Genomic DNA, 17,860 nt, shown 5'->3' with positions numbered 1-17,860 from the left:
GAATTTTTGCACAGCTTCTTTGGAAACCTGCTTAAACATCTACACCAAGTTTCAACAAAATTGAAGATGGTCGAGCAGGGGCCACTTGACATGGAATCACCCGATTTCTTTTCTTCACTATTCCTTTAATTATTTATAATTTCAATGTGTGTGCAAGTAATTAAATATAAATAAGAGCAGGTGAGCATACAATGTTTAACATAGCCAGATCTAGAATTAAAGGAACTTCAGAAAAAGAAGAAATGAAGTGAACAAAGTTTAAAGTGGAAAACTAAGCACATTGTAATAACTTATTTTAAAAATAAATTCAATAATAAACTGCAAATAATAATATATAAAAAGCAAAAATAAATAGCAACCAACATCAAATTAAAAGCAAAAGGATACAATGAAAGTAAGTTAGAAGTAACGGTTTTAATGTAGCAAAGGCATTAATTTATTATTTTGATATAGATAGTCACAATCAGATAATGAGAAGTGATTCATAACTGGGAATCCTTATACCAAGTAACTGGATAGATTATTATGGCTGACTTCATCAATGCACAGAATCTATCCAGACAACAGTATTTTGTAACTCCAGATTAGTACTGAAACAGGATAAAAATAACTAAATCAAAAAGACTAGTAAAACAAAGGATATAAGTTTTGTATCGAGAGTAGTGCAGAAAGCAGTCCTGATGCTATGTATGATTAGTAGGAGAATAAGTAAATTAAAGTATGCCAAGTATTTATAGAACTCTAGTGATGTAAAAATGAAATCTTGATTCTTTAATGAACTGCTATTCAGTGATAAAATTCTAAATTCTGAATGGTGCATCTATAATTCATTTATTGGCTTTTTCTATTGTTATCTATTGTTGCCTTCTATAACCTCTCTCACATTCTTCAACATTACATTTTTACATCACTAGAATCCTATAAATTTCTGGCATATCTCAATATGCTAGAAATTTATAGGCCATAGTAACATAAAATTTATTTCTTTATTTGGCTAAGGTAAAAAAGCCTGCACAAGAAGCATGCAAAAGTTCAATGAAATTTACCGGTAAAAGTACTTTGCCGTAACAGCATTTGTATTGTTGCTCGCTTGGTAAACAAGATGGTGGGTGTTATCGGTCTGGAGTAGAAGTTGAATTCCACGGGAGCTTGAAACCCCCCTGAAGTGTGTGTGGGGGGGGGGGGTAACCTGACCCCTTTTCTTTAGAATCACTAATTGAATTAACTAATTGAATCACAAACAGTCATATTGGAAGTTCTAGTTTGTTTGTTATTTTGGAGCATTAGCAACTAAGGCCATATTGCTCCGGGGATATGCGGTGGTCATTCGCTGACCTTTCCGCATCCTCTGTATTTGGTGGTGACGGGCTCGAACCCCGGTCTAATCAAGAAGCGTGTGGTATGCACTGCTGCTCCTTCCCACCTGGCTACGGAGGCGCCCGGAAGTTCTAGTGTCGTAAAAAATGTTCATAACGTAGTTTCAATGATAAGGTTTTTCAAAGTTTGCCGTGCTTCTTGTGTGGGCTTCCTTTGCTCCCCACTTCTTAATAAGCAATTTATCCACTAGTCCACCAGTGATTCTAAAGAAAAAAGGCCAGGTTACCTCCTCCACTTCGGGAGGGTTTCAATCTCTCATGGGATTCAATTTCTACTCCTGACTGATAACACTGTTTACTGAGCGACCAACAATGCAAATGCCATTACGGCAAAGTACTTTTACCGGTAGATTTCATCGAATGTTTGCGTGCTTCTTGTGCAGGCTTTCTTTACCTTCGCCCTTTATTCAATTAATAATCATCCATACACCTTGTTGAGCCTATTCTCCACACTACTGCTGATATAAAATTTATATCCCTTGTTTTGTTAGTCATTTTGACTGACCTGTTTTGGCTTTATTAAACATTAGTCTGTAGTTAGGAAATGCTGTACCATTCATATAGATTATCTGTCCCTGATAAGTTTGCCATGGTAATCTATTGAATTAATTATTTTGGTATTAATGTTCCTGATTACAACCCACTTCTCCTTATTTTAATTTTGGCAATTTATTTCAAAATAATAAATCATCCTCCCCTAGCTACATTAATACCGCTATTTCTAATTTATTAATTTACTTGCTATTTATATATTTTTTGTTTTTAACATATTACTATTTTTTCTTTTAATAATACTATTATTTGCAGTTTATTTTTGCATGTTTTGTTTTTTTACAGTTTAAAAAAAAGTGTACAATAAACATTATACACCCATTTTAATATATCTGCATACCCTACTTCCATCCTCAGAGTTAGATATTTTAAACACATACGAGTGCACGTGTATGTACAAGGTATTTCAATAAAGCAACTCTGGTCTCATCGTAGGAGTCTCCCACCCTAATTACTTGAGTTTATTTTACCCACTGTGTCATCTCACATATTATTGCTATCTCATCACTGTTCAGGTTCAAGCTACTTTTCCACTGGAGAAGTGCTTTTTATTTAGAGTAGTGAAACTAAGGCAACTCATGGCTGAGCTGCCTTGATATTGTACTACTCCAAATAAAAAGAATTTAGCATAATTATGATGCTGCAAGAAAGCAACCTTAGACAGCATCAGCAAAAAAAAAAAAAAAAAAAAAAAACCAACCCTTCCCATTTCACCCATCCATTCACTTCAAACATTTCTCCAGTTCTTCCTTGCATCTTAAGCTATCAACTTCCAAAACAACAGATGGAAGTTTGTTCCAGCAATCAACGACTCACTGGCTAAAGGCAAATTTCCACACATCTATTCTGCAACTGTCTTTCCTCAGTTTTAATTTGTGGCCCCATTGTGTGTAATATGATCAAGAAGAGGAAGAATTCCATCAACCATTCAAAGCCATATACACCTCAATCAGATCACCTCGCAGGTGCCTAGTCTCCAGACGCTGCAATTTGCAGAACTTAAGTCTTTCTTGGCAAGAGCAACCCTTTGTTCCCCTCACCAATCACATTGCCCTTCTCTGTACTCGTTCCAGCAGCTCTATATCCTTCCTAAAATGAGGCCTCAAGACCTGTCATCCCTGCTAGCAAAATTCCTGTATATAATTGACAAACCCCATGAACTGTAAAGACAGCCTCAGCACTGCTCACAGAACTTCATATCTGAGTACACAATTATTTCCAGGTATTTTTCATTTTTCACTACCCTGAATATAGTATTGCACAGTTGGGATGGCACTCTGGGGTTACTGCTACCCATATGTAATACTTGGCATTTGTCAATGTTAAACTTCAGTTGCCACCTCACAGCTCATCTTTTCTAGATCCAGTTCAGTGTTTCTAGATCCAAACACTGAACTCTGGTGAACTCCAGTAATAACATTAGTCCATGAAGAGCAGTATCCACTGAATACCACTCTCTCTCTTCTTCCACTTAACCATCCTTTTATCCATTGTAGCACCTTGCCCTTAATGCCACACAGCTCCAATTTGTACAGTAGTCTATGTGCAACAGTATCAAAAGCTTTAGTGAAATCCAAGTATATGACATCCAAATTATTTTTTGCATTCAGTTCCTTTGTGACCATATCGTAGCATCCAATTAAATTGGACAGGCAATATTTCTCATTAACAAACCCATACTGTGTCTGAACTATAATTGCAGTCTTGTCTAGATGATCCAGCATTGCTTCTTTAACCAGTGATACCATTATTTTACCCAGAACAGAAATTAAACTAACATATCTGTAATTACTCATGTCACCATTTGATCCCTCCTTTGTGAATTGGGGATATATTTGTACATCTCCCATCTGTGGGGACTTCCCCTGAATCCAATTATGTTCTTATAATTATGGCTAAGGGTTTGCTTGCTTCCTTTGTTGCCTCCCTGAATATAACTGGAGAGATTCCATCCACTGTAGATGCCTTTGTTATGTTGAACTTCACAATTTCCACTCCACTTTCCTCTCACTTATTGCAAAATTATTTAGCTTCCTGTTAGAGTTTGATAAACTTCTGGTCTCCACTTCCCTACAGAATTCTCCAAGTGTGAATGTAGATGCAATATATTCATTCACTTTGTCAGTTACCTGAGCAGAATCATCAAAAGTTGAACCATCGATATTACGTGGATCAATCTGCTTTGTGCCCTTCCTTCTAGAATTTTCATAAGTAAAAAATATATGAAATACAATTCACAAACAGAAGAATTAGCTCGGCCTGTTATTTCATGCGGCCTCCAGTATATCGAGGGACATTCATGCTGAGATGGACAGAATCAAAAGTGAAATACCAACTCAAAATTATCAGTTCTTGCATCCTCTGCCAAAGATTTCTTGTAATCTGAATTTTTGCCTAACCTCCTTTGTGACTTGATTAAAGACTAGCTTATATCTACCACAGGCTTCTGTGTCACCTGATAATTTATATGCATCCCATGAATTTTTCTTTTATGACATGAGTCTCATTAGTTCATTTGACATCCATTCAGGCCTAAACTTTGAACAGTATTTCAAGGTTGGTATGAAACAATATCACCTTTTGTGTCCTTAAAATATGATATCTGCTCTACAACCTCATCAACTTTTTCCCCAGCACACATACCCTGGTCCTATTTTACATATGCTTTTGCACAATATATTTCTCATTTCCCTGACTATAGAGTCCCTAACAACAACTAGACTCCTGTGGGACCAGCACATTCTGCCTTGGAAATTGCTGCTGTGGCCAGCTGAACGTTTGATGGTCCTCTCAATTTAAATTCTTCCAGGACATCCATCCTGTTCTTCAAGCTCTCATAAAGGCCCATAACAATGCTGAGTTTGAGCCTAACACCCTCACACTACTTACGCTGGCACACATAAGGACTTTTCCCTTGGCAATATCATGTCCTGTTCCAGATAGCTCCACAAACATCGAACAAGCAGTACATTTCATAAGAGTGTGATTCAGAGGACAACCCCCCACACCCCGAGCCATAGCATTCCCACTACCTTGAGTCTTTTGCTTTGTTGCTCTGAGGTATGATTTCAGTTCAAATTCAATAATTAAATCTACTACACTAAACTTATATCCTAATGCAGTAATAACACTATGCACCAGTTATATTATGAAATTTATGTTACTGAATATATATATTGAAAAAAAAAAAAAAAAAAATATATATATATATATATATATATATATATATATATATCTGATAATTAAAATAAATATGATATTTAAAATAAAAAACATCAGCCAGTAGTATGGCAAAAATGCAGAGCGAAACGAAACGCAAAATAATATAAAATAAACAAACAGGAAAGGGAAAGTAGAGATAAGACAAAAAGGTAGTCGATAATCCCCTGTATAATTTAGTAATTAAACCCAATTAATAAAAACGATATAAATTTAAAATAATGCCAATTATATATAATTTAGCAGTACCCCCCTCAAAGGTACCAGTTCCAAAAGACGTGAAATATCACCAAAAAGGGGTTAAAGAAACTACAAAAACTAAAATATCACAATAATAGACTGACCTATGCAGCGAGAAATAATCTATAGAACAGACAGCACTCTTGATCAGAGCCACACCACTGACATAATGCAAGCTTAACCAGCTTATATAATAGAAAGGAGAAGAATAGATGGCGGCACAGGCGCTGCTTATTTAGCATATCAACCCACTACTACCACTAATTTATATAATGTGATGTAAAAGTTAGGCAAAAGTAATAAAAATAAATAAATATGAATATGAAGCTATCATTAGAGGCAGCAAATGCACATCCTCCACATGAAGCCTAATTATATCTGATAATTAAAATAAATATGATATTTAAAATAAAAAACAGCCAGTAATTATTCTCCTTTCTATTATATAAGCTGGTTAAGCTTGCATTATGTCAGTGGTGTGGCTCTGATCAAGAGTGCTGTCTGTTCTATAGATTATTTCTCGCTGCATAGGTCAGTCTATTATTTTGATATTTTAGTTTTTGTAGTTTCTTTAACCCCTTTTTGGTGATATTTCACGTCTTTTGGAACTGGTACCTTCGAGGGGGATACCGCTAAATTATATATAATTGGCATTATTTTAAATTTATATCGTTTTTATTAATTGGGTTTAATTACTAAATTATACAGGGGATTATCGACTACCTTTTTGTCTTATCTCTACTTTCCCTTTCCTGTTTGTTTATTTTATATTATTTTGCGTTTCATTTCGCTCTGCATTTTTGCCGGTTTATTTTAAATATCATATTTATTTTAATTATCAGATATAATTAGGCTTCATGTGGAGGATGTGCATTTGCTGCCTCTAATGATAGCTTCATATTCATATTTATTTATTTTTATTACTTTTGCCTAACTTTTACATCACATTATATATATATATATATATTTCAATATCGAGCTTAAGCTATACGTATTTCATATCTCCTACCAAGTTTACGTTATACGAATTCGGTACCTCATATCAAGTTTAAGTTATATGTATTAAGTTAGAACGTTATGTTTGTAAATTCTAAGTAGTTATAATAGATAATAGATTTAACTATCTACTACAAATCAATATCATTTGAACTATCGAGATACCTATTTGCGATATTACATCTATGCCAAACCATTGATACTAAAAGCTCTACGAATACTGATGCCATGCGTTATGGACCATGTGACAAAGTTATGTTATTAAAACAATTAAAACACAGTAGTGCTATAAAGTAGTGCTATAAATATTACTGACCAATAAAAGCAAATAAAAAAATATATAATAATAAAATGCTGGGTTACAATGCTTTGCAGTATTACCAAAAATTTCTGTCTTCAGATTAAATGTTATGGTTGAGAAGGGCAAAATGTAAATTCACCAAAAACTCTAATATTAACAGAATGTAATATTTTTTATTACAAAATTGAACCTCACAGAATTATTTACACCTATTCTTCTCCAATTAAAAATAATTAATGATCTAGATTGGGTGCAAATATATTTTCTCACTAAATACTTTGACAATTAGACTAATTTTAGTTAAGCAAATGATATAAAACAAGTTAGTTAATGTGCACAGTGCATTACATTTCAGGTGTCTTTGACTTTTTATAAGTTAAATGATTTTTTTCATTTTTTGTGATAGAAATGAAAAGTAAATATAATTATCACTTTATCAATTAATTACTAAATTATAACTTTATAGAACACTTAATAAAACTATATGTTTACATTCTCTAAACTTAGACATTTAGTTTAATTACAATTGTATAATATGTGTTACTCTTCTCCCATATTACTGTTTTTTTTTTTTTTTTGTCTCTTTTCTCTCTGTATATACAGTAGACTCTCAATTTTCCAGGATAGATGGTAAAAAACAAATCCCAGATAATCAATTTCCCGGTTAATCCAAAAATACAAAACCCGACACACGTAAGAGATACGTTCCAGGACCTCTTACTTCGTCGAGTTTTACGTAACTCGGGAATGGTTAATAACATATTGCTACTATATTATTATTGACAAATCTGAATTCCGCGCGATACTTGTTAATGTTTGGCCCATTTTCATACATCCTTATTAGTTTAATTTTCTGATCCAAATCGATGGCTTTCCTTTTGTTGGTAGATTTACTAGTACCGCTGTCACTTATTTTCTCTTAGTCGGCACTGACAACAGTCAAAATGAAATTTTCTGAAAAGAACTCTTCACAGAGTTAAACAATTTGCATCTTCCAGATTACTGGGCTTTTCTGTTCGTGCATCTAATTATAAACGGGTAGTAAACTCGATCTTATTGCATTTGCAATAATACCGATAGTTGGAATTGTGTGGGTTTTTATGTTATTATGGTAAAATGTGTTCCCCTTCCTGAAATATTCAGTCATATAAAAAAAAAAAAAAAAAAAAACCATAAATTGTAAGAATCTTTTCTTTCCTATTTTTTTGCTTGTAACTCTGTATCTCACTTGTACAATTTGTGCATGCCGTGATCATCATTATTGATTGTTTATTTTATTTATTTATTTATTATTTTTGTTTGTTTTAAATTTTACAATCCTAAAAAAAAAAAAAATTTGAGTGAAAAAAAATTTACATAAATCCGTAGTTGCGTAAGTCGGGGACTTCTGTATCGAAAAATGTCCAGCAACCTATGTAAAAAATGTGGCGATAGATAAAAAACGAAAAAATTACCACGCACTACTCGCGTGTCCAATACGACGCTTCCCTTTATTTTTTATGATATCGATTTTAAATCTAATATCTTCCCTTTATTTTTTACGATGTTGCGTATGGTTTGGTCACCAACATTATAATGGTTCCTTAGAGATTTAACAGATGCACCGTTTTCAAACGTTTGAATAATTTAAAGTTTTTGTTTAACTGAAGACGCAACTCTTTTGCATTTACCCATCATTTTCGTGATTTCTAAACAAAAAAAAAAAAAAAAAAAAAAAAATTACTATAAAAAAATTCTGACATCCCTGACATAAATAACGAAACAAAATTTCCTTTTGCGCTGCAACGGAACACAACAAAATTGACGTGACGCACTAAAACAAACTAAACATTTGGTCTCTCTTTTTTCTTCTTTTTTTGAGCGAAGTGAAGACAGCGGGGATTGCAAGTTAATAGGTAGGTACACTAATCTCCCAATGACGACTTATGATACCGCTTGTCGCTTATTTACGACTTGCAAAATATCTGTTTATACATATTCTAGTTATTACTTGAATTTTTTGATTTCTGGTTGATTTTTTTTTTTTTTTAATTTGGAGTCTTGAAGTGTCCCGGTTAATCCGATCCCGGTTAATCGAGAGTCTGCTGTATGTATCTTTTCAAAAGAGATATCGCATTCATGAGTCTGCAAGACAATACATGTGAAGTGTGCATAGAATGTCTAAAGCTAACAATACTACAATAAAACTATACCTAATCTATAATTTTCTTTTTCCACACAAATTGTATGGAACACAAAAGTCTAAATTATTTTTAAATAACAATGCAACTTAAAATTTCTATTTTTGTTTTACACCTATGATTAATTAATGATGAATCTTTCAATGACTACTGCAAAAAAGTTCCCATGTAAATTTGGAATAGCATTATAACATCTGAAACTGAATAAAAACAGAAGCACTTACCTATCTGAAGCCTTTTCCCGTTTTTCGCCATCCTTTAACTTTTTGGATGGGGGTTCATCTGTATTCTCTTTAAACTCTTCTATTGTATTATCAGAAGCATTACTTGGCTGCAGTACATCCAATTCCCGCTTTGCCCCTTGCAGTTTATCTTCTTCTGGTGGTACCTGTTCATTAGTACTTGATTTTGACAACAATCTTAAATCAACATCTTCAAAAGCTTTAGGACCCTTTGATACTTTAATCACTGTAGGAGAATTTTCATTATTAATTTTACCTTTTGTTCTACTTCTGTTGTTTGACACAATATTTCTCACAGAAGTTCCACTACTCTCTGTTCTTTTGGGAATTTTATCAGATTTTTTTATTAAAGGAGAACGAGATCTATCACGGGATTTGGAGCTCTTGTCCTGCTCTTTTGAATCACTCCGTTTAGATTTACTCTGAGTTCTATTACCTTGAATCTGAGGTTTGCTATTACTTTCCTTTGGAGCAAGTATATTTTTCTCACCTTTATTATTTTTCTGCTGTACATTTTGTTTGCCATGTTTCTCATCTACCAGTTTTCTATTAACTTCTACTTCAGCCTGCTTTCCCTTGATGTTAGTTCGAGAGAAAGATTTATCTTTTACATCTTTCTCATGAATTAACCTTTGTTTGGTTTTATTATCATCTTTTGTAGTTTTGCTTTTTGGAGAAGATTTAACTTTTTTCTCATTAACATTTTTCTTGTTATTTGGAAATGATTCTGACACTTTGGATTCTAAATTTGCACCTTTTGTCAAGTTGTCAGGAGACAGTTTAGCATCTTGATTTTTTTTCTGAATGAGTTTATGCACAGCATTTTTGGTAGGACTATTTTCTAGTCTATGTAATGATTTGTTTGCTGACATTTCTAATTGCTGGGACGACTTATTAGCAGAGGGTTCAGTTTGCTGTGATGGTTTGATGACAGAATTATCCAAATGTTGTGTGGACGCAGTATTCACAGTGTCAGTTTCTTGTGGTGATTTGTTATGTGCATTTTCTGTCTGTTGAAACGGTTTACTAAGAGAGGTTTCAGAGGGATATGATTTATTAAATGAGTTATCTGACTGTTTAGACAAATTAGAGAGTTTATTAAAACAATTTTCTGGCTGCTGCTGTTTGTTAAGAGAGTTTTCTGACTGCTGAAAAGAAGGTTTACTGATATTTTCTGTATGATGAAAGGATGTATTTAAAAAGTTTTCAGGTTGAAATGGCTTATTTGGAAAATTATCCAGCTGCTGTAGTTGTAGTGATTTACTATGATAATTATCAGAATGCTGGAAACGTTTACTAGAAAAATCTTCTGACAAGTTAGCTGGTTTACTAGAATAGCTGTCTGTCTGCTGAAATGGTTTAGCAGAACAGTTATCTGACTGCTGAAACTGTTTGTTGAGAAAACTATCCGACTGCTGAAATGGTCTATTAATTTGATTTTCTGCAGGAATAAAGTGCCTAACTGAAACATCTTGAGGAAGTGAAATGGGTGAAGCAGATGAGTCAAACATTCCTCCAAAAGTACTGGGTAGTTTAGGTAATGGTGGTGGTGGTTGTAAAGGTGCTACAACAGATTTACTAATACTTGGTGGTGGCATACTTGAAAACAAAGTCACTACTGTGGGCGTTAATGTAACATCCTTCTGAGGTTCCTTATATACTTTAACATTATCGCCTGGAGTAGGCAGTGGAGAAACACCAGGAACGACCTTCTGGAGACGAGGATCTCGACTAAACCTAAGTCGAGGATCAATTTGAGGAATCTGAAAGAGGAAAAAAAAAATTTACAAAACAAATAAACAAAACAATGTATAAAAATTAATCCACCACTGACTACAAAATTTTCTGTGCTGAAATTTATCTTTTGATGAGATCAACCTATAAGAGATACTTGTATGACTGCAAGTTAAACTCTTAATGGTTCAAAAAATTTAATTATAAATTAATTAAATTTTGAATACATAGCTGACAGATAAAAAATGAGGATGCATAAATACGATTATATAACTTTCACAACTTCATTGATAAATTATAAACAGAGATAAGTAAGATAGAGAAAAATGACTTGTCCTATTGTTTAGAGCAACTTATTGCATACACATATATTATTACACACACAAATTATTACATACACACATATCAAGCTATGCATATGCAATATAATTAATCAATTTCAAATCAGGTTTGTGTTGGTATTCTACTATCAAGAGTGTTAAAGTGGCACAATGATTCATGTCTTATAGATGACTGTCCGGGATGTTGGCAATGTCCACCACAGACAAGGATATAGAAAAGACAATAATCCATAAATTCAACTTATTCTAATTATTAACAATCTTAAGTGCAACTTGTAGATATAAGAATTCCTCCAATGTAATCAAGTGATTGGTGGAAATGACAGTGCCAAGTATTCACTTTTGGGCTATTTTATGTTTTTTTTCCTTACAATGTAGAACTGTTCTGATCTTTGAGAAATGCTCAGTCTCATTCCAAATGAAAGATAGCATCTGAAAACATGATCCACCTGAAAAAATTTTCTTCATTCTTCAAACTTTAAACGTCAGCATGCCTGCAGCAAAATAATAAATCTGTATGTAGTACAGTTCTGAAAATTTCCCATATTTACAATTCAAAGCCCTGGGTTCAATTTCTGTAACCAATAAATTTTTCCCAGGTGCTGATTTTCCATCTGCACATAGTATCTGTAACTTATATGCATGCAGCTGTAAATACTTGTCTATCACTTCATATATAATTAACTGTAACATTTGTTATTTACTACTAGTACTTTCTCATAGACTTTTCAAACACTAGTATATATTCAACATGTTCACGGCTGACTGCCACCTTTCTTGTGCAAAATAATGCATGTCCTTTTCTTGTAAGCTGTTCAGTAGTTTCTCCGCATTTGGATATCAGACTTTGTCTGAATAAACCATTCAATACATTGCACTTTCTACTGCAGTAATTCTTTCCAAATAAACAAATGCAAACCACACAGCAAGTAGTTTAGATTTTTCAAATTTTCTGGGCTCACAACCATTAAAAAGAAAGGTTGTTTGCAGTAATAAAATAATGCATAGCTAGCATTAAGCATGTGCAACATCAACAAAAACAAAAAAAAGAGAGAGAGAAAAAAAAAAAAAAAATCCTAACTCTAATCCTGTCACCTTTACTCACCTTACTTTTACATTATCTCTGAGCTACCTCTTTCTTCTAAAGTATTTGGTCTAACTTATTGGGAGTTTCAAACAATAAATTATTCTTTGTCTAAATGTAAATTTTTGCATATCTATTCACTAGTTATCCTTTCTAAATTTATATCCCCACACAAATGTCATCTGAAAAATAGCAAAGATGCTCTCAGAATTTAGTTTACTCATCCATTTTAAAGCCTAATATAACTTGGGTCCCCAAGGCTTGTTGCAGACATTCTTCCAGATAGAGGGCTTGCTATCTAGGAGTTCAAAACACAGATGAAAATGTTATTCAGGGCTCGCATGCAAGTAAAGTGGACCAAATTTCAGCAAAGTCTATTTGTTCAAAGACAACCAAATCCTCTGCATACACCTTCAAATGGTTGATTTTTTAATAACCTTGGGTATATCCCCTGTGTGGAACACTGCATCTAACATGCTAGAAATGACCACCAGATGAACCAATGTAAGATGGGGTTGGGGTGTGGCATCTACACAACACAAAGGAATGCAAGTCAATATTAAGCGGTAGGTGATGTTCATCATCTGTTGCAGTACCACCACTTTGCTTACTGGAGGCTTGAAGTAGCAAAATCCATTGTTTGACATAGTAAAACCCATGCTTTTCTCTGCAGAGAAAAGCTCTGTCAGCCTCCGTCTCTTCCACCACGCAGTATGATTGATGTCTTTTGAGGTTACGATGGGCATCATGGCAGGGTCCAGTATTCCTTATATTTTGAGGGTGCACATCTAAAACAGTTTTTGCAGGCTGTCCACAAATGAAACTTACTGATTTATCTCTGTCGAGGGCATCTGGATTAGCAAGTGTACAATCTCACAGCCTCTGCTCTGCCAGTTGAAATGACTAGAGGGAGTCGAAGCGGCGAGTGCATGGAACACGTCATGTTATATCAAGGGGATTCTTGCTATGTACATAGCATATCCCAAAGTTTCATTAATTCACTCAGCATGTTCCCCTCCCTCTACTTTATCTGCAGAGTGCATCACGAATAGCCAAACTAAAAGAATAAAGTTATTGGGGTTTTCTTTTTCACTCTCAGCATTACTACTTTTCCGATAAACAACTACTCATTCTGTACAACTCTCAAACCTGCCCTACCATAGAATATTGTTCCCATATCTGGGGTGGTGCCCCCAAAACTTCTAGAGACTCCAATCAAAAGAGGGCAATCAGGTTAATTAATAACCTGTCTCTTACAAAGCCTCTCCACTCTGTCTCACAGACATTCAGTTCCTGCTGCTTACCTTTTGTATAGATACTTCCATGGGCATTGTGTTTCTAAATTAGCATCTGTAATTCCTCCAGTCTGAACATGTGCCATAACCAGTTGGCACCTATTCACTGTCCAATCACATACTCACAGAGCCAACTTTTCAACTTTCTCATTTATTTCTTCTAGTTCTGTTTTCTGATATAATTTTTTTTTGGGCCCTCATGGGCTGCACAATTGGTAGAATCACCACCCTCCCCACACCGGTTGGAAAACACCTGGGTTCAGGTCCCATTAACGATGTGAGGAATTTTTAGGTGAAAGTGATTCCTGCACTGCTTCTATTGTAATGAGCAGCAGCCTAGAGAGCAAGTTGCTGGGGATTTCAGGAGCTGCTGGGAGTCATCATGGAACAAGTAAATACATGGACTGTGCTTGGGTAACTAAGGGTAAGAACAGGTGCATGCATACTTGCATGTACACCAATATTAGAAGTATAGTAAATAAATTTAATGAATTTGAAGTGATGATCAAAACATCAAAGGCAAATATTGTTGAGATATCAGAGATATGGTGTCACACAGATATAAGCAGTACAGAATTGGAATTTGGGGAGTACAATGTGTACAGAAAGGATAGACATGGTAGGAAGGGAGGAGGAGTTATGCTGTTAGTTAAGAAACACAAAATCTAAGGAAGTGCATCCAGTTGACATAAGTGGACAGTGTAATGTTGAGTCTGTTTGGTGTGACATAATCACTGGGAAAGGGAAAATGAGAGTAGGTGTGTGCTATAGGCCTAATAACTCTGAATGCAATGAACAGTTGTGGAGAGAAATAGCATGGGCCAGTAAATCAGAATGTCTTGTAATGGGGAATTTTAACTTTCCAGATATTGACTGGAACTTGCATGTTGGACACTCGCACACTAGCGTGACTTTTGTGGATTTACTGGATGACTGTTTTCTACAACAACATGTTTGAGAGGGCAACCAGAGAGAGTAATACTCTTGATCTTATTATCAGCAGAGATTATTCATGTATTAAGAATTTGTAGATAAAAGAACGACTGGGTGAGTGTGATCACAATGTTCTGACATGGGAATTACTTAAAGATGTAACTACCATCAAGGCTAAAGGGGAGAGCTTTTGCTTTCGTAAAGGTGACTACTTTAAATTCTGTACAGTGGCATCAACTGATGATCTTACCAACATTGAATTCTGAATGGGAAGCCTTCAGGGACTTAACCTTAGAGGCTACTAGACCTTTCATACCAACTAAGAAATACTGTCCAGGCCTAAATGGATGTCAGATGAATTAATGAGGTATGTGGCAGAGAAGAAAAATGCATGGGATGCATATAAATTATCAGACGACATAGAAGCCTACATCAGATATAAGCTAGTCGATAATCACATCACAAAGGAGGTTAGGCAGGTGAAGGCAGATTACGAGAAATCTTTGGCAAAGGATGCAAAGAAAAACAACAAAGAGTTCTTTACTTATGTAAACTCTAGAAGGAAGGGGATGAATCAGATTGGTCCACATATATAGATGGTTTGACTATTGATCATCCTGCTCAAGTAGCTGATAAACTGAATGAATATTTTGCATCTACATTCACACACGAGGAGTTATTCAAGGCGGGGAATATCAGAAGTTTATCAAACTGTAACAGGGAGCTAAGTAATATTGTAATAACTGTAAACAAAGTGGAGGAGAAATTGTTGAAGTTAAACATAAAAAAGGCACCTGGAGCAGATGGAATCTATCCAGTTATATTGAAGGAGGCAGTAGGGAAAGTAAGAAAACCTTTAGCCACAGTTATGAGAGAACCCTTAGAATCAGGGGAGGTCCCCCATGGACTGGAGATGTGCAAATGTATCTCCAGTTCACAAAGGGATGCACAAAAGGTGACACAAATAACTACAGGCCTGTTAGTTTAACTTCTGTTATGGGGTAACAATCGAGTCACTGGTTAAAGAGGTGATAAAGGATCACCTAGACAAGATTGCAGTAATAGTTCAGACACATCATGGATTTGTTAAGAAGTCTTGTCTGACCAATCTGATTGGATGCTAAGATGTGGTCACAAAGGAACTGGATGCAAAAAATAATTTTGATATCATATACTCGGATTTCAGGAAAGCTTTTGATACTGTTCCACATGGAAGAGTGCTGTGCAAATTGGAGCGGTATGGCATTAAGGGCAAGCTGCTGCCATGGATAAAGGAATGGTTGAGTGAGATATGGCAGAGAGTGGCAATAAACGAACACTGCTCTATGTGGACTAATGTTATTAGTGGAGACCCCCACAGTTCAATGCTCGGCCCATTGTTGTTTTCTGTATTTATTAATGATATTGAAGTTTGCAGACAATAGAAAGCTCGGCAGGGTTGTTGATGACAATAAAGACAGTATGCTACTGCAAGAGGATCTAGAAAAGTTAGGCAGATGGACTGAGAAGTGGCAACTGAAGTTTAACATTGACAAATGCAAAGCACTGCATATGGGTAGCAGTAACCCAGGAGAAATGTATTAACTGTGTGGTACTACACTCGGGAAGGTGGAGAATGAAAAAGACCTGGAGGTAATTGTGCAGTCAGATATGAAGTTCTCTGAGCAGTGCAGACCAAAGCAGGTCATGGAGTTTTGTCAATGATATAGAGGAATTTTGCTAGCAGAGATAAGGAGATGATTATCCCTTTGTATAAGGGAATGATCAGGCCGCACCTTGGGTACTGCATAAAGGATGTAGAGTTGCTAAAATAAGCACAGAGAAGGCAATGAGATTGGTGAAGGGAACAAAGGGTTGGTGTTACCAAGAAAGACTTAAGTTCTTCAAATTGCAGTTTCTGGAAACTAGGCACCTGTGAGGTAATCTGATTGAGGTGTATAAGGCTTCGAATGGTTTGAGCAGGCTCAATGCTGATAGGATACTTCCACTTGCTCAGATTAAGAACCTGAGGGGGCACAGATTCAAACTGAGGAAAGATAGTTGTAGAACAGATGTGTAGAAATTTGCCTTTAGCCAGTGGGTAGTTGATTACTGGAACACACTTCCATCTGTTTTTGTGGAAGTTGATAGCTGAAATAATTTAAGGCTGAACTAGACAAACATTTGGAGTGACTGGATGGGTGAAATGGGAATGGGGGTTTTTTTGTTGGCTGATGCTTTCTTGCATCATATGCCTCAACTAATAATCTTCCTCCACATGTACTTCCCAAAAATTATATCTAATGACAACAAGTATCTTCTATAATACCTTTCATGTATAGGGTTTTCATCTATAAAAAAAAAAAAGTCAATCAGTTCTCACTGTAAATACTGTGACTTACAGAATTCGAGAGAAAAATACACTTCCACTTGTTTGTGATGGCATAGTAGTAATGCTGGGTAGATAAAATGGAGTCAGTGCATTATTAAAAGTTTCCATCTGTTGTTACTTAGCACTATGCTAATTAAAACTTTCTGTTGCATAACTGAAATGATTTAAGTCATATTAAGCAATCTATCACATAGTACCTAAAAATTCATGCCATGTCATCTTATGCTATGTCGTGCTCAAAATTGGCTGAATTTTGAGCACGAATTCTTCAAAGCACAAATATTCAAAAGAAAGCAATGTATAATCATTCTTTAAAAAAAAAAAGGAAAAAAAGCTGACAGAATGTTTTCTGAACCTTGCAGCATTAATATACCAATGCACTAACAGAACTTCCTCATGTACTGCATCTGGAAAAATACATTTATACACAGTTTATGATAAAAATTAACATATAAATGAAGCTTTCTGAAATAAGTTATAATACACATGATAAATTACAGTTTAAAAATATCCACCTTTATAAAATATAAAAGTCCTATTATAAATCTGGCTGCATTTCAAAAATTTAAAGCAATCTACAGGGCAACAAAAAAAAAAAAAAAAAAAAAAAAGACTACGTCCAGGACACAGAATTACTGCAATGTATTAAAATTGCACAGGTAATGCTAACATTTAACTTATAATAAAACTGAAAATCAAAATTTAAATAACAGATTTAGGATAAACAAATATTTGATGATCTGTAAATATCAAGAGTTAAAGTTAGAACATTCATATTATAATGTTCAGAGATTTGGTTATTTCACCTCACAGGAATAAAAACATACCTATTAGTGAGCATGAAAGACTGTTCTCACAAATGAATCTGACCATTATACCAACTAGGTCTTCGTCAGTGTCACCTATATCCTCCCTATTTTTTTAATAAAGTTGGGCCAAAGCTCAAACATTTATCCAATTAAGTCTGTCAATTCATAGTTAACCTGAAGGTGTCAT

The 17,860-nt window shown here is 34.8% G+C and overlaps 1 protein-coding gene across 1 annotated transcript in view; it reads right to left on the bottom strand.

Moving 5' to 3' along the window:
* The window catches only part of LOC150082099 (uncharacterized), a 365,646-nt gene that overhangs the window by 188,686 nt on the left and 159,100 nt on the right, over positions 1-17,860 (bottom strand). The window contains exon 6 of the mRNA XM_090379102.1: positions 9,089-10,869. Within this exon, the coding sequence (XP_090235228.1) occupies positions 9,089-10,869 (1,781 nt within the window). The remainder of the gene's footprint in view (positions 1-9,088; positions 10,870-17,860) is intronic.

The sequence above is a fragment of the Mastigoproctus giganteus genome, chromosome 8, assembly GCF_048544385.1.
Source record: "Mastigoproctus giganteus isolate SK-2022 chromosome 8, ASM4854438v1, whole genome shotgun sequence".
Lineage (NCBI taxonomy): Eukaryota > Metazoa > Arthropoda > Arachnida > Uropygi > Thelyphonidae > Mastigoproctus > Mastigoproctus giganteus.
This window is presented reverse-complemented; position numbering and strand designations above follow the sequence as displayed.